This window comes from Carcharhinus amblyrhynchos, chromosome 1, assembly GCF_965287045.1.
Source record: "Carcharhinus amblyrhynchos chromosome 1, sCarAmb.v2.hapA, whole genome shotgun sequence".
NCBI classification, from domain to species: Eukaryota; Metazoa; Chordata; class Chondrichthyes; order Carcharhiniformes; family Carcharhinidae; genus Carcharhinus; species Carcharhinus amblyrhynchos.
In genome coordinates, this window is record NC_137324.1 from 145989671 (window position 1) to 146011609 (window position 21939).

Here is a 21939-nt window from a genome sequence, read left to right on the forward strand (position 1 = left end):
CGAGCAGTGTAAAATACTGGCCATGGTTGCTCCTAAATCAAACATTTTCTTAAGAGCAATTTTATTTAAGGAAAATTAATTATATATTTGTATGCTCAACTTGCATGTCTATCTGTGTTGGATATTAAATGTCATTTATATGGTCAAGAAGTAGTCAGAACCTATAGGTTACAGGGGTGAATTTATGCTTCTTGGAGATGGGTGGGAATCCAACCAGGAAATGCGCAGTTTGCTGACTCCTGCCCCCACTTTATGAAGACATCTAGAAGACATCTTGCAGCCAATTAACAGCTGTTTGGTGGGAAGCCAACCAACTACTTGAAGAGGGGTGGGCAGCAGTACCAAGGCCTCCAGGATGAGATTTCCATGGAGTGAAGGGAAAAGTCAGCCATTCGAAGATTCTGGATCAATGAACATCTGTGGCTCTGGGAATATCTAAGTGTATAAATCGTGACTGCACCCTGGTTACCTTGCACATATCTGCATTATCTTTTGCTTACGGTTACACACAATCTGCATGTTGATGGAATAATAATAAGGTAAAAGCAAAATACTATGAATGCTGAAATCTGAAATGTAAATGAGGATAAAGACGAGTTTCATTTGTCCACTTCTCCATTCCCACTCTCCTTGCCCTCTCCCCTCAGGTCAACTGTCTTAACCATCTGTATCTCAGTTGTGCCATTCATACATTCTGATATCTTAATGAATACTTTTAGCACCTCTCTCAGCTGTCTTTATCCGCATTTACATTCCGTTTGACTTACTACCCACCCCCATCCTCATTCTATAAATCTTTTCTGATTTTTCTTTGCCCTTAACTGTGATGAAGGGTCATCCGGACTCTCACTGTTGGCTCTATTCTCTCTCCACAGATGCTGCCAGTATTTTCTTTTTCTTTTGTGATGGAATGATAATATTTTATAATGATAAATGCCGCTGGCTGTCCAGGTAGAGCTTTTATTGCCACATGGTGGCACAGTGATTAGCGCTGCTGCCACACAGTGCCAAGATCCCAGGTTCGATTCCGGCTTTGGGTGACTGTGTGGAGATTGCACATTCATCCCCCATCTGCATGGACTTCCTCCGATGCTCTGGTTTCCTCCCATGATCCAAAGATGTGCAGGTTAGGTGGATTGGCCATGGTAAATGCGCAGGGTTACGGGTATAGGGCAAAAGGGCTTTTTTGGAGAGTCGATGCAGATTCAGTGGGCTGAATGGCCTCTTTCTGAACTATAGGAAATGTATGATTCTATGTATGAAATCAGTAGCACCGTGCATAATTGCATAAGGGGTGGCACAGTGGTTGGTGCTGCTGCTTCACAGCACCAGCGTCCCAGGTTCAATTCCTGGCTTGAGCGTTGTCTGTGTAGCATTTGGATGTTCTCCCTGTGTCTGCGTGGGTTTCCTCAGGGTTCTTCGGTTTCCTCCCACAGTCTGAAAGACATGCTGGTTAGGTGCATTGTCCCGAACAGGCGCTAGACTGTGGCGACTAGGGGAATTTCATAGTAACTTTGTTGCAGTGATAATATAAGCCTTATTTGTGACTAATAAATAAAATAAATAAATAATTGGAAATTAGCCATGGCTGCAAATCCTTTGGATTTGACTGCTTGACTGCCATTTTTAGTAGTGAATGATATAAATTATTTGGCACTCCTGAATATGGTATCCATAAAAACACATGTACAGTAATAGGCTGCAGGCTGTAAAATTCCTCTAAGATCTCCACATGACGCTGGAATGACCCAGAAGTGAAGGAATTCAAGGCCTTCGGTAATGGACACTCCCAGTACCATTCCTAGCCTTCATCATCATCATTCACGTTCTCTTTGTACTTTTGTCTATGCCATTCCTATTAATTACATCCCTCCTCCTCCACACCTCAGTACAAATCTTGTCCTTTTTTTGTATTTAATTCTTATGAAGGATCATCCTGACTCAAAATATTGGCTCGATTCTCTCCACAGACGCTGTCAAACCTGCTGAAATCTTCTGATTCCAGCATCTGCAATATTTTTCCTTTATCTGTATTATACCATTCCTACTGTAACAGTGAGTTTGCTGTGAGGTAATAATACTTGATCTTTATAGTTACTATCAGAGATTGTTGCGTTAAAGGGATATTTACTTGTCAGTCTAAACAAGTCGGAAATAATTTTGGGGCAATTTTTTGTAAGATTAGTTTTAACTCTAAATGTAATCTGTATGTTTAAATTTTCTTTTGTTGAGAAATGCTTTAATTTCATTTCTAAAATCCCAAAAATGTTACTGGAATTTGTGGGTTCTGAAATCGGTAAACTTATCTTCTCATGGTCAAAATTACAAAAAATTTATTTTCAAAAAATCAAGTTTTGCTTTAGGATTTGGTTTGTGACAATTTGATCATAATGTGTGTAAAAATAGAGTTTTTGAGATCAAACGCTTAGGGAAAAAGTAGAGGATCAACTTACACATGAGTAATATTTTCAAGGGGTTGACATCCATGCCATTTCTTGAGAAGTGCCAACAATAACACTGTTTCAACAGTTGCTGCTTATGGTTCTGAATTCAGCAACTGTCCCAGGCTTTTTGTTCCCCAGGGTTTTATTGAAAGAAGATCAATTATGAAAAAGACTCATTAGATTGCTACCTACAACCCCACTCTTAAAACTGTCACGAGGCAAAAGAATGATTAAGCATTTTTGGGTTAAAAGTTGAGGGTCAACATTTACACAAGATCGACTATTAATTGAGTTTATACAATGTGATAAATCAAAGCTGGACAACTGTGAAACGCCCTCACCTTCAGCATCATAGTTTTCTGCAGAAGCCAGCCATAGTTCCAGTTTAAGCCTTTATATCCCCTGTTGTAACACATTCTCATACATAACGTGATTCCCTCTAAAGGTTTTTCACGTGCTTACTGGAAATTGCATGGGCAATGTAAAATTTAAGTATTTTGTCGTCTTAATAAAATTAATGGCTGATTAATCAGCTTTTTAAAAATGCTGGTGGGTTGCATATTTTGGCACCCAACAACTTCTGTACTATTGGCTACCCAACGTCAACATGCTAGATTTTACACTTGCATGGAGGCTGAGGTTCCCAATTTGCAAATGTAACATTCAACCCATAGATGTTTTAGAGTGAGGGAAACACTCCTGATTTCGGAAACTTTTAAGGACTAAGTAAACAAATTAATCAAAATTTCAAATTACTTCTAGGATTTTTATTTTTATTAATAGCCTCAGATACACTTCTGTCTGGGTGTGGCACTTTTTTCAAGTGCATTTAGTCACTAAGTACATGACAGTGGCACAAACTACCTGTTAAAACCCAATCAAAATAGGTGTAGAAATTATGAATTAAGTTTAAAACGATAGTAACCTGCACCATATCATCTAATACCATTGGGGAGTCACGGGCCAAGTAATATTATTACTTAATATTATAATCCAGAAACTCAGCTAGTGCTCTAGGGACCTGGGTTTGAATCCTGCCATGGCAGATAGTGGAATCTGAATTCAATAAAAAAAAGAAAATATCTAGAATTGAGAGTTTATGAAGATGCGTGGAAAAGCAAATTGCATGGAGGGTGGGGAAGGTCTGCAGAGAGATCTGGATAGGCTGAGCGAATGGGCGAGGACCTGGCAGATGGAGTATAATGTTAGCAAATGTGAGGTTATCCACTTTGACAGAAATAATAGTAGGAGGGATTATTATTTAAAAGGTGAAAAGCTGCAGTATGCTACGGTGCAGAGGGACCTGGGTGTCCTTGTGCACGAATGGCAAAAACCCAATCTGCAGGTGCAGCAGGTGATCAAGAAGGCGAATGGAATGTTGACCTTTATAGCGAGGGGGATAGAATATAAAGGCAGGAAGGTCTTGCTGCAACTGTACAGGCTACTGGTGAGGCCGCAGCTGGAGTACTGTGTGCAGTTTTGGTCGCCGCACTTGCAGAAGGATATATTGGCCTTGGAGGGAGTGCAGAGAAGGTTCACTAGGCTGATACCGGAGATGAGGGGGTTAGCCTATGAAGAGAGATTGAACAGACTGGGTCTGTACTCGTTGGAGTTTAGAAGGATGAGGGGGGATCTTATAGAGACATATAAGATAATGAAGGGGATAGATAGGGTTGAGGTAGAGAGATTCTTCCCTCTCAGAAAGGATAGCAGGACTAGAGGGCACAGCCTCAAGATAAGTGAGGGGGGGGGCAGTTTAGAACGGAGTTGAGGAGGAACTTCTTCACTCAAAGGGTGGTGAATCTCTGGAATTCTCTGCCCGTTGAAGTGGTGGAGGCTACCTCGCTGAATATATTTAAGTCACGGGTAGATAGGTTTTTGATAGACAAGGGAATTAAGGGTTATGGGGAGAAAGCGGCAAAGTGGAACTGATCCACTTCAGATCAGCCATGATCTTATTGAATGGCGGGGCAGGCTCGAAGGGCTAGATGGCCTACTCCTGCTCCTATTTCTTATGTTCTTATGTTCTTACTGATGACCATGAAACCATTGTCAATTGTTGGAAACACCCATCTGATTCACAAGTGTCTTTTATGGAAGGAAATCTGCTGTCCTTACCTGATCAGGCCTACATTTGACTCCAGCGCCACAGCAATGTGGTTGACGCTCATTTGCCCTAGGCAACAAGGGATGGACAATAAATGCTAGCCAGCCAGTGATGCCCATGTCCCATAAATGAATTTTTAAAAAAAATTTAAATATAAAAGACAACAGTACAAAAAAGCAAAAATGCACAAAAAAGCTCTCAATTTGCTTTCTAAGGAATCCCATTGCTCAGCTCACAATATTTTCCATTCCTAATTAACAATTGCTGCTATAGTTAAAATTCCATCTAGTAACTAAAATTGGTTTAATCTTTTCTTTCTTGTTTTCTGCTAGGTAATAGCACAGCACCAGAATCTGCTAATTTCGAATCCACAGAACAAGATAAACTTTACACTGCTTAGCAATGATAATGGTTTCCTGAGCTACTATCCAAATTACTTTACGCAGAGAACATTGACTGCAAGGTTTCAGATGAACAATACAAATCCTCCACATGTGCAAATGGTTCGCAAACCAGTGCTCACAATAATGGGATTGTTGGCTTTGTTAGGTAAGTAAATCTTTATAACCCTACATTTTTTCCAATGAATCTTCTTTAGAAGTGATTAAATAGTAAAAGCAATACTCCAAGATTTTTTTGTTTTACATCTAAAGATCAATCTAAGTTAGTAAGATATTTAGCATATTAACAAGGCAACATACTTGCAAATTTTCAGGCAGCTGTGTGAGTGAATGATGTTGAATTTTAAAACAGGGTAACATAGTTTTAAGCATAGTCTCCAACTGTGTGCATCTTAACGAAATCAAATGGCTTGTGAATTTAGAGTGGTGTTCCAGAACTGTAGCCCAACTACAATGTAATGACATTTGTTACCTTAATCTATGCAATAAAAAAGTAAATAGCCAGGCGATCAGGTGATGTTTGATATGTGATTTACTCATTTCCACATGCAGGGCAAAATTTTTAGCATAAATGCCGGTTTGAAAATGGTATTTGTTTAATTATCACTCTGTTTATGCTGGTTGCAGCAACCATGTAAATGAAGGGCTGTAGCTGAGCAGCCAGAATACCAATCTGTTTGGTAGGGAGATTACTTCTCATATGCATATCAATGTGCATTTGCATCACTTTGAGCTGTTCAAAAAAGACTTCCATTTTTAGGGTTGCAGGAATACAGCAGGACTAGGAATGCTATCCTTAGCCCCTACAATAATATACTGACCCACGATTGGCCTGTGTGAGCATCCCTGGATTGCCTCTCCCCTCAAACGGTGCAATTGTTTAGCATGATCAGATCAATAGTTTCATGGAAATGAGACCCAGATCTGAATATCATTCAGGTTTTCACAGTAGCAAAGGCAGGCAGGCACACTTCACCCACCATCTTCCCATTGTATGCCAGATGTTAAAATCAGCCCTCCATGTGTCTTTAGTTATGTAGCATTTATAGAGTTTCACCCGGCTTCAGCCTCTCATGAGTGATAATAAAAAATTTGATGAACTTTCCAGATATTCCACTTTCCTGAGGTCTTTACTGACAGCTTCCTGTCTCTGGCCCAGGTGGTGGTCCCTGCATACTTCAAGAGCACAACTGTTCCTGTGCCAAAGCAATTGAATATGACAAGCCTGAATGACTACTGCCCTATTGCACTCACCCCCATCATAATGAAGTGCTTCAAGAGATTGGTCCTGACTCACCTTAAAGCCAATGCCCCCGCCAACCTTGAACAGTACTAGTTTGCCTATCACACAAACAGATCAATGGAAAACACTATTTCCACTACTCTTCATTCCGCTCTGACCCATTTGGAAAGCAAGGTCACCTATGTTAGAATGCTGTTCGCTGACTGTAGCTCAGCATTTGACACCATCATCCCCACCAAGCTTATCCATAAACACCATATCCTAGGAGTCAACACCTTCCTCTGTAATTGGATCCTAGGCCTCCTAACCAACAGACCCCAGTTTGTTATGGTAGGAACTTCACTTCCCCACCCTAACCCTGAGCTCCAAGGCTCCACAAAGATATGTGCTGAGCCCTGTTTTCTACTCTCCCTCTTTATCTATGACTGTGTGCCTGTCCGTGATACCAATACCATCATCGTTCACGGATAACACTACAGTAGTAGGCCTGACCACTAATAACGATGAGTCAGCCTACAGGGAGGAGGTCCAACATCTGGTGATGTGGAGTGCTGGAAACAACTGGCCCTCAACACTAAAGACCAAAGAACTCATTGTGGACTTCAGGAAGTCTGGAGGCAGCACATGTCCCAACTTATATCAATGGGGTAGAGGTGGAAAGGGTCTGCAGCTTCAAATTCCTGGGCGGCCACATCATGGAGGAACTACCCAATACATTATCAGCACCCAGCTACTACCAATCCAGGATATGTATCACAAACGCTGTCCGAGGAGATCTCTTAAAATCGTCAGAGATCCCACCCATTCCAGCCATAGACTGTTTGGCCCCCTGCCATCTGGGAAGTGTTGCAGATGCATTCAAGCCCATACAACCAGGCCCAGGAACAGCTTCTTCCCCAGAGCTGTTACCCAGCTGAACATCATCCTTTAATATATTCCCAGGCAATGGGCATTGTGCAATATGCATGTATGCAGTTAATGACTATGATAACTACTGCATTAGCTCAAATCTTTTTCTATCTTGGGAGCTGCAAGCTCACTTTCTGTTGTATTTGTACATTAAACAATGACAGAATTAAATTGAGATAGAATTTTGTTGTCATATTCTGATGAAAGTAGCCATGTCTTACAGTTTTAATAATTCTAATTACATATTTAATTAAACAATGCCATGCTTGTTGTTTAAGCAGCAGGTGGGCTAAATAGGTGCACTGTCAGTCTTCTGCTCCTTACTGGGGAGAAAGTCCCATCCTCAGGAGCTGCTGGCTCATCAAATTGGCCAGAAACTCTGGTAGTGCCAAGAGCATATTAGTGGGTGTTGCCAGGATAGCAAACAGGCCCAAAAAGAAGTCCTGTGGACTCTGAGGCAGTCCAGAGTTTTGGACCAGGTGAGACTGAAGAAGGTAAGTGCATCCATGGTTCCAATGGTAAAGTGCAAAAGAAACAGTGAAAGAAGACATGCCCTATTTTTATGGCACCAGCTGCCATCAAGCATGTGAGTTTAAAGATCCCATTAAAAGGGAGAAGGTAAGTTTCTAAGATAAGGGAATAGGGTGTTGGGGCGGCAGATTCAGACTTCGGCAAGGCAATCCAAACATCGCCGGAGGCAAGGCGGAATCAAATATGGGGGGGTCCAGACATCAGTGGGATTGCGGGCAGGGGCTTGGGGAGTGAGGAATGCCATGGTGAGGGCGTGAAATGCTTAGCTAGGGTGGATGTGGGGTGTCCCCTTTGGGTGAGGATTGTGGTCAGTGTATGATGGGGGGAGATTACACGGTTTGGTCCAAGTGTTTAGAATAGTTACTCTGAAGTAATAATTGTTTTTTTTCCTTCCAATTCTTTAAGAGTCACTATGAATGTAAATTTGGCAGAACCATCTGAAGCTAGTGATTTAAATTGCTTTGTCAGATGGTCCCAGCCCAGTGCAATTGTGTAGGGGCTGTTAGCCCTTCTAAACAATTGCCATGTAAACCCTTCAGTGGGAATGTGCAAGAGGGATTCCCCAGCAAATTTTTGGGGTACCCACCAAATGAGATGCCGTGGAGTGAGGAAATTATGGCCCAATGCCTGCTAAAGGCTGACCACTGCAGGACTATGTTCATCTTTAAACCCCAATTTTCTTCAAGCAGAAGGCCATCAAACAATCTGGACATGCATTAATTTTTGCCATGGGAGTTGGCAGGGTTAAGTGACATGTATATATGATTATGTGGCTGATGATCTGCAATATTGCCCTGGCATTCTTGTAAAGCAACATCCAGGCATAGCCACTTTCGCCCTTCACTTAATTCCTACAGGTAATAGTCACTCTGCCTGCCTCTCCTGCAGATTCACAGTAATGTTAGGTCAACTTGAATACGTTTAAAAAGGAAACATTTGTAGAGAGATATGAAACAAGCGGTGGGAATAATTAGAGAGTTATTTCAAAGAGCGGGCACAGGCCAAATAGCCTCCTGCTGTGCACCATCATTCTATGATTCTAACTCGCCACCTGTTGTATTTGTTTTCTTACTGGTTCAGATACTATCACCTAGAGCAAATGAGCTTTTGGATGGAAAATGTGGTACAAGATGAATCACAAAACATGTTAGAAATAGAAAAGTGGGGATTAAGCATGGTAGTGCTACCTTCCTTGTGGAAATTGAAATGTGCAAGGGCTGCAGAAACATGATACAGACAACAGATGGACCCTCATGAAAGAAGAATATTTGAAGAATTTCCTGCCTGTGCAGCTCAATGGATAGAAAGACAACTCTTCGATCAAGAGTAAAAGTTCAGAAATCAAAAGGGTTGCTAAAGTGGTTAGAGAGGGAAAGATTGCCAAGTATGGACAGCTTTGTCGTGGAAACAATTGAAAGAGAAATTAGTGTAGCAGAATCACAGAATTGTTATGGCGTAGAAGGAGACCTTTTAGCCTATTGAGTTTGCACCGGCTTGCCAAATGAACATCATGACTTAGTGCTATCCTCCTGCCTTTTCCCTGTATCCTTGCATGTTGTTTCTATTCATGTAATCATCCTTTTCAATGCCTTGATTGAACTTGCTTCCACCACATTTCCAGGCAGAACATTCCGGACCCAAACCACTCATGTGAGAGAAAACTTTTTCACATCACCTTTCCTTCTTTGCAAATCACTTTAAGTCTGTACCCTTTCGTTCTTGACCCTTTTACGAGCATGAACAGTGGCTCCCTATCTATTCAGTCCAGCCCCATCGTGATTTTGAGCGTCTCTATTAATCTCCCCATAGACTTTTCTCCAAGAAGAACAGTCCCAACCTCACCAATCCATCCTCATAACTGAAGTTTCTCATCCCTGGGACAATTCTTATAAAAATCTTCTGGTCTCTCTCCAATGCGTCCACATCTTTCCTATAGTGTGGTGCCAAATCTGGACATAATACTCCAGCTGAGGTCTAATTAACTCAGCATTAGATCCTTGCTCTTGTACTTTGTGCCCATTAGTAAAACTAACATGTACTTTATTAACTCCTCTCTTCACCTATCCTGCCACCTCATATGATCTATGTATACATACATCCAGATTCCACTTATCCATGTAGCATTGGCTGTGTGGATAACATTGATTTGTGGACTAAGGAAGACTTGATGAAAGCCAGAGAAGAAGCAAAATGATGGTAATGGCCCCAGTAAGGCTACAGTTTAAATGAACAGCCATGCAAACTTTGGGCTCAGTGTGAGAAACATGTAGCAGCTAACAGTTGTGATTCTTGAAATTATAGAGGCCCACTACGAAAACACCACAGAAATTTTATGTTCCTTCCAGGTACAATGTGCAGCAGCCAAGTGTCAAATCAGTGCCTCTATCTGCATGGAATTGCCCATCTGCAGTTTTACATACAGTAGAGGGCAGAATTAAACACACAATGCAATGTGATTTCAAAACCATTGTATACGTTATGTGTTACTGCTTTCAGGATTTGATATGTACCATCACACCAATCATCCTGTTGATTATTTAGCAGTTGATCCAGGATAGTGCAATGGCATTGGCTGGAGGCCCCCAACCTGCAACTGCAATCTTGGCATCTTGGTTTTTCCTTCAGAGAACAATGCCAGTGGAATATTGGAGTTAAGACTGGGCTGCTCTGGAATGCCCTCCAGAAATGTAGCCTGCCACGTTTTTATCACACGAACAAGATGTCATGAGCTTTAAGTAAGGGACAGCGTGGTCCCATAACTTCTGAACAAGACAGATAAAACACCCAAATCCTAATTGTTGCAATAGAGTTGCCTACAATGCCCACATCACATGTGAGGAAATAAATGAAAAAATGTGGGCCCTCTTGTGGCACTTAGAATTGTAGAATAGGCGATAGAATGACATGTGTGGACACCCAGTGGAAAGAAAGAGTAATGATATCCAATTCTAGTATACTGTTTTAAAATAGATATGACATTAGGTTAGTTATGGAAGTTACAGTCATATATTAAAGAGTGCACTGATTTGAATGTGATTTATCTCCTTGAGTGGTGACCATTGATACAGTCATGTAGCAGCACATCTGGCTGATGTGTTGTCGTGTTGTAGTGAATTGAGGTCATGGCCGGGGTTCACTGGGCCTGTTAGCCCCTGGCAGGAATCCCAACAGCCCATTGAATTGAGCATCACACCTAAAACAGGATTCCCACCAGGCGGCAAGCACATCATGATTCACCCAGCCCACCCTGCCGGCCTTACCAGGAAACATGTTGATTATGCAAAGCTGATCATTGTAATGTAATTAGCAGGCTGGAAACCCAATTCAGCAGCTTCCTGCGACACCACCACCTCCCTCCAGCCCCCCCCACCCCGTCCCCCGTCCCCAACAAGATGTCCACTGGGTGGACTTTGGTACAGGTCTAGATAAATGTAGACCTGGTGCCTTGTACTCTGAGAGGGAACAAGGAGGTAAGTAGTGTGCCCATGTGCCCGCTGCCATTGCCAGGCTGAAGTGGGGAGTCCTCCAAGGGGCCTGGGGATTGAATGGCCTCAGACAGAGGTAAAGGGCTTGACCTCAGGATTCTCTCCTAGGAGTCTAGTGACTGCACTTGTCCTTGTTGCCTTGGGAAACATATTGTTCGGCTTCAGAATGGTGAATTCAGACACCATTCTGGGGTAAGATATTCATTATTGCCTTTGCCCTCTGAAACCTTTGAAATCCCTGATCACTTCTTTATTCATGCCCCTTGGACATGTTGAAACATTCAAAATCACCAAAATCTTTCCTAGCCCACAGCAGCTTTGAAACCCCATTGAAGTACTTTGATGGTCAGTTTTATTTTCAACACAGGACGCCAGCATCTGGTGTCTGCATCCTTTTCAGTGGTTTGATATACTGATATGAATTATTTGTCCACTTGCAAGGAACCTTGTTGATTTTTCTTTCCCTTCATGCTTGAATGCATCTCAAGTACTTTGTAAACATTGTGGTTAGAAAAGAGGAAATTTTATAAAATATCCAACCTAACTGCAATAAAGAGCAAAGAAAAGTACCAAACATGAAGAGGGCCTTCAACCGTCCAAGCCCATGCTGATCATGATGCCCTAATTAAACTAAGAAAAACCTTCTGCCCTTACTTAGTCTATATTTCTCTATTCCTTCTCTGTTCATGTACAAATTCAGATACCTCTTAAATGTAGTTAATGGGCTTGCTTCCACCATCTCCTCTGGCAGCATTTACAGGCACCCACTGCTCTCTGCATGACGAACTTCCCCCGCACATCTCCCTTAAACTTTCCCCTCTCACCTTGAACCTGTACCTCCTTGTAATTGACACTTCCACCCTGTGAGAAAGCTTCTGACTACCCACCGTGTCTATGCCTTTCATAATTTTGTAGGCCTCTGTCAGGTCTCCCCTCAGCCTCTGTCTTTCCAGTGAAAACAATCCTAGTTTATTCAACCTCTCCTCACAATCAACGTCCTGGGGGCCAAGCAACATCCTAGTGAATCTTCTTTGTTATAAATGTTCAGCCTTTGATTCACAGATTGCATTTTTATGAGGTGACCCACTCTTTCAGTGGTGGTGGAGAGGATGCCTTTCTCTGCTGTGGGGTTGGGGTGTTCCCCTTGCCAGCAGAAGTGGCCATTCTGTTGTGGGAAGGGAGGGGGACCTGTCTGTCAACATGGAGATTGGGGCATCCATTAAATAGAGTGCCCTGATTTCTGTAAAGCCAGGCTGGCGAGCGTGATTCAACTTGTGCATGAATTTAGATGTTGAAGATAGGAGAATTCTACTTGACAGGCACTCTGGGTTTCCACTTGTTATCGCACAACAAATTTTATGAAATTGGGCACACGAAATGGAAGCAAACTAAAGCTATCCTCAGAGCCCTCCTCTAAAATCACAAAGTAACAGACACTGATCAGTAGGCAAGGGCATGCTTTTAGAATGCAAATGAGGGCTAGCACATAAGGGAAACTGGACAGGATGGCACCTACAGGAACTAAATTAAAGAACACATCCCCACCCCATCAAAATCAGCACTTCTAAACCAGTCAAACAACCCATGGAGACACCTAAAATTAACACAGTTAAGGAAACATCCCTGGCCCTTCAAGCCTCTTGAGATCAATAACACACGTATGGTTCAAACCCCAGAGATTGTAGATCATTGATAACCAACCAGACAAAAATGATTAACACACACTTAAAACAATTGCTCCAACACTCGAAAACATCGAAACATCGATAGCAAGAGTTTTTATAAATATATAAAAAGGAAGAGGCTGGCTAGGGTGAACGTTGGTCCCTTAGAGGATGAGAAGGGGGACTTAGTGGTAGGGAATGGGGATATGGCTGAGGTCTTGAATAACTTTTTTGTTTCGGTCTTCACGGAGGAGGACGTGAATAATTTGCCGGATGTTAGAGATGGAAAGGTGGTAGGACTGGAGGGTCTCGATGACATTACTGTTACTAGAGAGGCGGTGCTCGACAGACTGGAGGGGCTGATTGTGGACAAGTCCCCAGGACCGGATGGAATGCATCCAAGGGTCCTGAAAGAAATGGCGGAGGTGATAGTGTATTTTCCAGACGTCGCTGGATTCCGGGGAAGTGCCGGAAGATTGGAAAACGGCTAATGTTACGCCGTTGTTTAAGAAGGGTGCCAGGCAAAAGGCATAGAACATAGAACATTACAGCACAGAACAGGCCCTTCGGCCCACGATGTTGCGCCGACCAGTTAAAAAACAATGACCCTCTAACCTAAACCAAACCCTTTCCATCCATAAACCTATCCACGGATCTCTTAAACGCCCCCAAACTAGGCGCATTTACAACTGCAGCAGGCAGGGCATTCCAATCCCTCACCATCCTCTGGGTAAAGAACCTACCCCTGACATCCGTCCAATAACTACCCCCCCCTTAATTTAAAGCCATGCCCCCTCGTGCTAGCTTTCTCCATCTGAGGAAAAAGGCTATCACTATCCACCCTATCTAAACCTCTAATCATCTTATATGTTTCAATAAGATCCCCTCTTAGCCGCCTTCTTTCTAACGAAAACAACCTCAAATCCCTCAGTCTCTCCTCATAGGACCTCCCCTCCATACCAGGCAACATCCTGGTATAGTTGGGTGGATTAGTAAATTTGCTGATGACACCAAAGTTGGAGGTGTGGTAGATTGTGAGGAAGGGTGTCATAGTCTGCAGGGAGACTTAGATAGGTTGCAGAGCTGGGCCGAGAGGTGGCGGATGGAATTTAATGCGGAGAAGTGTGAGGTAATTCACTTTGGTAGGAACAACAGATGTGTCGAGTATAGGGCTAACGGGAGGACTTTGAATAGTGTGGATGAACAGAGGGATCTAGGTGTGTGTGTACATAGATCCCTGAAAGTTGGGAATCAAGTAGATAAGGTTGTTAAGAAGGCGTACGGTGTCTTGGCGTTTATTGGTAGGGGGATTGAATTTAGGAGTCGCAGTGTAATGTTGCAACTGTACACTACTCTAGTGCGGCCGCACTTGGAGTACTGTGTGCAGTTCTGGTCCCCGCATTACAAGAAGGATGTGGAGGCGTTGGAGAGGGTGCAGAGGAGGTTTACTAGGATGTTGCCTGGTATGGTGGGGAGGTCCTATGAGGAGAGACTGAGGGATTTAGGGTTGTTTTCGTTGGAAAGAAGGCGGCTAAGAGGGGATCTTATTGAAACATATAAGATGATTAGAGGTTTAGATAGGGTGGATAGTGATAGCCTTTTTCCTCGGATGGAGAAAGCTAGCACGAGGGGGCATGGCTTTAAATTAAGGGGGGGTAGCTACAGGACGGATGTCAGGGGTAGGTTCTTTACCCAGCGGGTGGTGAGGGATTGGAATGCCCTGCCTGCTGCAGTTGTAAATGCGTCTAGTTTGGGGGCGTTTAAGAGATCTCTGGATAGGTTTATGGACGAAAAGGGATTGGTATAGGCTAGTGGGTCATTGTTTTTGTAACTGGTCGGCGCAACATCGTGGGCCGAAGGGCCTGTTCTGCGCTGTAATGTTTTATGTTCTATGTTCTATGTTCTATGTTCTATAAACCTCCTCTGCACCCTCTCCAAAGCCTCCACATCCTTCCTATAATGTGGGGACCAGAACTGCACACAATACTCCAAGTGCGGTCGCACCAGAGTTGTGTACAGTTGCAACATGACGCTGTGACTCCTAAATTCAATCCCCCTACCAATAAACGCCAAGACACTGTATGCCTTCTTAACAACCTTATCTACTTGATTCCCAACTTTCAGGGATCTATGTACACATACACCTAGATCCCTCTGTTCATCCACACTATTCAGAGTCCTCCCATTAGCCCTATACTTTACACACCTGTTATTCCTGCCAAAGTGAATTACCTCACACTTCTCCGTATTAAACTCCATCCGCCACCTCTCGGCCCAGCTCTGCAACCTGTCCAAGTCTCCCTGCAAACTATGACACCCTTCCTCACTATCTACCACACCTCCGACTTTGGTGTCATCAGCAAATTTACTAATCCACCCAACTATACCCTCATCCAGATCATTAATAAAAATTACAAACAGCAGTGGCCCCAAAACAGATCCCTGAGGCACACTACTCGTAACTGAACTCCATGACGAATACTTACCATCAACCACCACCCTCTGTCTCCTATCTGCTAGCCAATTCCTGATCCAATTACCTAGATTACCCCCAATCCCATACATCTGCATTTTCTGCAGAAGCCTTCCATGGTGAACCTTATCAAACGCCTTACTAAAATCCATATATACCACGTCAACTGCCTTACCCCCATCCACCTCTTTGGTCACTTTCTCAAAAAACTCAATAAGGTTAGTAAGGCATGACCTGCCCGCTACAAAACCATGCTATCTCCAATCAATTCATTACTCTCCAAATAACTATAAATCCTATCCCTAATAATTTTTTCTAAAATCTTGCCCACAACAGAAGTAAGACTCACCGGCCTATAATTCCCGGGGAAGTCTCTGTTCCCCCTCTTAAACAATGGGACAACATTCGCTATCCTCCAATCTTCCGGCACTATACCTGAGACCAACGACGACCTGAATATCAGAGCCAGAGGCTCTGCAATCGCCTCTCTTGCCTCCCAGAGAATCCTAGGATAAATCCCGTCCGGCCCAGGGGACTTATCTATTTTCAAACCCTCAAGAATATCCAGCACATCCCCCCTATTAACTGCAATACTGTCTAGTTTACACCCCTGTAACCCAGTGTTCTCCTCAGCTACATTTATGTCCCCCTGCGTGAACACCGAAGAGAAATATTGGTTCAATGCCTCTCCAATCTGGTTCCACACACAAATTCCCTCTGCTGTCTGTAACTGGCCCTAATCTTGCCCTAACCAACCTTCTGTTCTTAACATATCTATAGAACGCCTTAGGATTCTCCTTAATCCTATCAGCCAAAGTCTTCTCATGTCCTCTTTTAGCCCTTCTTAACTCACTCTTCAACTCCCTCCTAGCCAATCTAAAGCTTTCTAGTGCACTACCTGAGCCCTCAAGTCTCATCCGAACATAAGCCTCCTTTTTCTTTTTAACCAGCGAATCAACTTTTTTAGTGCACCACGGTTCCCTAGCTCGATCAATTCCTCCTTGCCTGACAGGGACATACCTATCAAGGACTCGCAGTAGCTGCTCCTTGAAAAAACTCCACATTTTGGACGTTCCGAGACCCTGTAGTCTCCTAGTCCAACCTATGCTTCCTAATTCTCTCCTAATAGTCTCATAATTACCCTTGCCCCAGCTAAAACTACTGACCCAAGGTTCATGCCTATCCCTTTCCATCACTAAGGTGAACATAACCGAATTGTGGTCACTATCACCAAAATGCACACCAACTTCCAAGTCTAGCGCCTGCTCTGGCTCATTTCCCAGCACTAAATCCACCTCTAGTTGGCCTATCTACATACTGAGTCAAAAAACCTTCCTGCACGCTTTGTACAAAAACTGCCCCCTCTAACGAGCTGGAGCTATAGCAATTCCAATCAATATTAGTTAAGTTAAAGTCCCCCATAACAATTACCCTATTACTTTCACTCCTAACCAGGATCGTCTCCGCAATCCTTTCCTCAACCTCTCTAGAACTTTTAGGAGGTCTATAAAAGACTCCCAACAGGGTGACCTCTCCTATTTCTAATCTCCGCCCATACTACCTCAACAGACAAGTCCTCATCAAACTTCCTCTCTGACACTGTGATGCAATCCTTGACCAATAATGCTACCCCTCCCCCCCTTCTACCTCCTTCTCTGCTCCGACTGAAGCATTTGAACCCCGGAACCTGCAACAACCATTCCTGAACCTGCTCTATCCATGTCTCTGAAATGGCCACAACATCAAAGTCCCAGGTACTGATCCACGCTGCAAGTTCATCCACTTTATTGCGAATACTCCTCACATTAAAGTATATGCATTTCAAACCCTGCTGCGCCCCACCCCCACAATGCCGTGCATTGCAGTCCCCATCTATGCCCCCCTCACTTTCACCCCCTCTACTCAGGATCCCACCCCCCCAGGATATTGGATCCCCTCTGATTCAGGTGTAGACCATCACTCTTATAGAGGTCCCACCTTCCCCAGAATGAGCCCCAATTGCTCAAGAAACTGAACCCCTCCCTCCTGCACCATCCCCTCAGCCACGAGCTCAAACTTTCCCTCTCTCTATTCCGCTCTAAACTATCCCGTGGCACAGGCAAGAGTCCCGAGATAACCACTCTGTCTGACTTGGTCTTAAGTTTCCACCCCAACTCCATAAATTTCTGCTTAATATCCCCTTCCCTTAACCTCCCTATGTCATGCGTCCCCACATGAACTATGACTTGGGGTTGATCTCCCTCTCCCCTAAGAGTCCTGAATACCCTCTCCGATACATCCTGGACCCCAGCCCCTGGGAGACAACACACCAGCCCTGAGTCCCTACCATTACTTCCGACTCTCCTATCCGTCCCCCTAACTGTGGAGTCCCCAATCACTAGGCCCAATCTTTTACATTCCCTAACCACCTGAGCTTTCACAATAGGCTCACCCCCAGAGACCTGCTCCCTTTGGCTATCTCCAGTTGATTCTTCCTCAACTGTAGCCTCCAGGACCAAAAACCTATTTTGGAGGGGAACAGCCCTAGGGGATTGTCCCCCCAATTGCTTCTTTCCCCTCTTCCTGGCATTTACCCAAGACTCATTTCTAGGAGTGACTATCTCCTTATAACTCCTATCAATGTCCGCCTCCGCCTCCCGAATTATGCGGAGTTCCTCCAATTCCAACTCCAGCTCCTTAACACGCTCCTCCAGAAGCTGCAATCGAACACACTTCCTACAGGTAAAATCACCAGAGGCAGGGAATTATAGGCCGATTAGTTTAACGTCTGTTGTAGGTAAAATGTTAGAATCCGTCATCATGGAGGAAATAGCGAGGCATCTTGAGGGGAACTGCTTGATAGAGCAGACGCAGCACGGTTTTCTTAAAGGGAAGTCATGTCTGACAAATTTACTGGAGTTCTATGAGGATGTGTCTAGGGCGGTGGATAGAGGAGAGCCGGTGGATGTGGTCTTTCTTGATTTTCAGAAGGCGTTTGACAAGGTACCTCACAAGAGGTTATTGCAGAAGGTAAGGGGGCATGGAGTTGAGGGTAGGGTGTTAGCGTGGATAGAGGATTGGTTGTCAAATAGGAGGCAGAGAGTGGGGGTCAATGGGTGCTATTCGGATTGGCGGATGGTGACTAGTGGAGTGCCCCAGGGGTCAGTGCTGGGGCCTCAGCTATTTACCATTTATATAGATGATCTGGAGGAGGGAACCGAGTGTATGGTGTCGAAATTTGCTGATGACACCAAGATTGGTGGAAAGGCAAATTGTGCGGAGGGTGGGGAGAGTCTACAGAAGGATCTAGATAGGCTGGGTGAATGGGCCAGGAAATGGCAAATGGAATTTAATGTTGGCAAGTGCGAGGTGGTACACTTTGGTAGGAATAATGTTAGGAAGGATTATTACTTACATGGAGAAAAACTGCAGCAAGCGACGGTGCAGAGGGACCTTGGGGTTCTTGTGCATGAGTCGCAAAAACCCAGCTTGCAGGTGCAGCAGGTGGTCAGGAAGGCGAATGGGATGCTGGCCTTCATAGCAAGGGGGATTGAATATAAAAGTAGGGAGGACTTGCTGCGGCTGTATAGGGCATTGGTGAGGCCGCAGCTGGAGTACTGTGTGCAGTTTTGGGCGCCGTACTTACGCAAGGATATTTTGGCCTTGGAGGGAGTGCAGAGGAGGTTTACTAGGATGATGCCGGAGTTGAGGGGGTTGAGCTATGAGGAGAGGCTGAATAAATTAGGCTTGTACTCGTTAGAGTTTAGAAGAATGAGGGGAGATCTCATTGAGATGTATAAGATGATGAATGGGATGGATAGGATAGAGGTGGAGAGACTCTTCCTGCTCAGAAAGGATAGTAAGACTAGGGGGCACAGCCTCAAGATAAAGGGGGGGGGGCGGTTTAGAACGGAGTTGAGGAGGAACTTCTTCACTCAAAGGGTGGTGAATCTCTGGAATTCTCTGCCCGTTGAAGTGGTGGAGGCTGCCTCGCTAAATATTTTTAAGACGCGGGTTGATGGGTTTTTGATAAGAGAGGGGATTAAGGGTTATGGGGAGAGGGCAGGAATGTGGAACTGAGCCACGACAGATCAGCCATGATCTTATTGAATGGCGGGGCAGGCTCGAAGGGCTAGTTGGCCTACTCCTGCTCCTATTTCTTATGTTCTTATGAAACAGGATGGCTGAAATCAAATACTGTAAATAAAGGATTAACATTTGAAACGCGAAGTTCAGGTATAACTGTGGGGGAGTCTTTAGAGCACTTTTGGGATAGTCCGATTGTATGTCCTGACTGTGCTTCTCCATCGACGTAAAGAAAATAAAGCTGTGCCATTGTTGAACTTCACCCTGAGTCCGTAGTGGTCGTTTTGCCCACTCGCGCTAACACACTGGTGTCAACATTTAGAACCGATTTGGTAGAATTGCACTTCATGTCTCTTTAGTTGCAAATTGAAGAGGAAGTGAGACAGTGTTACCAATGGTAGACAATGTTACACAAAACTAGAAACTTCTGTGATTTTTGTCTTTTGATGTTGCTCTCACATTTGAGAAGCTTTAGAAGGTTATGAGCCATAATGACTGTATCTGCCACCCTTATTTCCCTCAGTAAATGAGAATACTTTCCATCCATACCAAGTGACTTCTTTTGAGTATTGGCACCTTTTCGGGTACCTTGTCTTAATGTATTTCAATCCTGTTCAATATCATCAGATTTATTTTAGCATAGTAACAGTACTAAATTGGAAGAAGGCCAATTTCAGTAGAGTGGGTTGGATTTCAGGGTACAGTCAAAGTGTGTTCCCATGAGGGGAAAAAGTAGGTAACCAAAGCCAGAGCTCGCCGGATGCTGAGAGAGATAGACAGTGTAAGGTTGAAAAGACAGATGCATAATACTTTTTTTGGGATGTATCACAGCTTGGTATGTTCCTGCTTTGAGCAAGACCACAAGAAACTGCAAAAGGTTGTGAATGTAGCCCAGTCCATCTTGCAAACCAACTTCCCATCCATTGACTCAGTCTGCACTTCTCACTGCCTTGAAAAAGCATCCAGCATAATCAAGGACCCCACGCACCCCAGACATACTCTCTTCCACCTTTTTCAGCCAGGAAAAAGATACAAACGTTTGAGATCATGTACCAACTGACTCAAGAACAGCTTCTTCCTGGCTGCATTAGAACCCAGTGAGACACGTGACGAAGGGGCAAACCCCGAAAGCTTGTGGGTTTACTATCAAATAAACTGGTTGGACTTTAACCTGGTATTGTGAGGCATCTTGAAGGGAATTGCTTGATAGGGCAGACGCAACACGGTTTCATTAAAGGGAAGTCGTGTCTGACAAATTTACTGGAGTTCTATGAGGATGTGTCTAGGGCGGTGGATAGAGGAGAGCCGGTGGATGTGGTCTTTCTGGATTTTCAGAAGGCGTTTGATAAGGTACCTCACAAGAGGTTACTGCAGAAGGTCAGAGGACATGGAGTTGGGGGTAGGGTGTTAGCGTGGATAGAGGATTGGTTGTCAAATAGGAGGCAGAGAGTGGGGGTCAATGGGTGCTATTCGGATTGGCGGTTGGTGACTAGTGGGGTGCCCCAGGGGTCGGTGCTGGGGCCTCAGCTATTTACCATTTATATAGATGATCTGGAGGAGGGAACCGAGTGTAGGGTGTCGAAATTTGCTGATGATAGGCTGGGCGAAGGGCCAGGAAATGGCAAATGGAATTTAATGTTGGCAAGTGTGAGGTGGTCCACTTTGGTAGGAAGAATGGTAGGAAGGACTATTACTTACGGGGCGAAAAACTGCAGCAGGCGACGGTGCAGAGGGACCTCGGGGTCCTTGTGCATGAGTCGCAAAAACCCAGCCTGCAGGTGCAGCAGGTGGTCAGGAAGGCGAATGGGATGCTGGCCTTCATAGCGAGGGGGATTGAATATAAAAGTAGGGAGGTCTTGCTGCAGCTGTATAGGGCATTGGTGAGGCCGCAGCTGGAGTACTGTGTGCAGTTTTGGGCGCCGCACCTGCGCAAGGATATTTTGGCCTTGGAGGGAGTGCAGAGGAGGTTTACTAGGCTGATACCGGAGTTGAGGGGGTTGAGCTATGAGGAGAGGCTGAATAAACTAGGCTTGTACTCGTTAGAGTTTAGAAGAATGAGGGGAGATCTCATTGAGACGTATAAGATGATGAATGGGATGGATAGGATAGAGGTGGAAAGACTCTTCCCGCTCAAAAAAGACAGTAGGACTAGGGGGCACAGCCTCAAGATAAAGGGGGGGCGGTTCAGAACGGAGTTGAGGAGGAACTTCTTCACTCAAAGGGTGGTGAATCTCTGGAATTCTCTGCCCGTTGAAGTGGTGGAGGCTGCCTCGCTAAATATTTTTAAGAAGCGGGTTGATGGGTTTTTGATAAGAGAGGGGATTAAGGGTTATCGGGAGAGGGCGGGAAAGTGGAACTGAGCCACGACAGATCAGCCATGATCTTATTGAATGGCGGGGCAGGCTCGAAGGGCCAGATGGCCTACTCCTGCTCCTATTTCTTATGTTCTTATGTTCTTATTGTGAGACTTCTTACTGTGTTTACCCCAGTCCAATGCCAGCATCTCCACATCATGCATTAGAAGCTCCAGTGCAGTTTAAGGCTCCTACTGTCTTTTATTATTGTAAATATAATTCTAGTTGCTTGTAGCCCAAGAACGCTTTAAGAACTACAAGCT

The 21939-nt window shown here is 44.3% G+C and overlaps 1 protein-coding gene across 3 annotated transcripts in view; it reads left to right on the forward strand.

Moving 5' to 3' along the window:
• Positions 1-21939, forward strand: part of idua (alpha-L-iduronidase) — a 239199-nt gene that overhangs the window by 196223 nt on the left and 21037 nt on the right. For 2 of the 3 annotated variants that reach the window (XM_080193489.1, XM_080193490.1), the window contains exon 8: positions 4884-5100. In XM_080193489.1, coding sequence (XP_080049615.1) covers positions 4884-5100 — 217 coding nt within the window. The remainder of the gene's footprint in view (positions 1-4883; positions 5101-21939) is intronic. The other variant, XM_080193491.1, reaches the window with a different exon arrangement.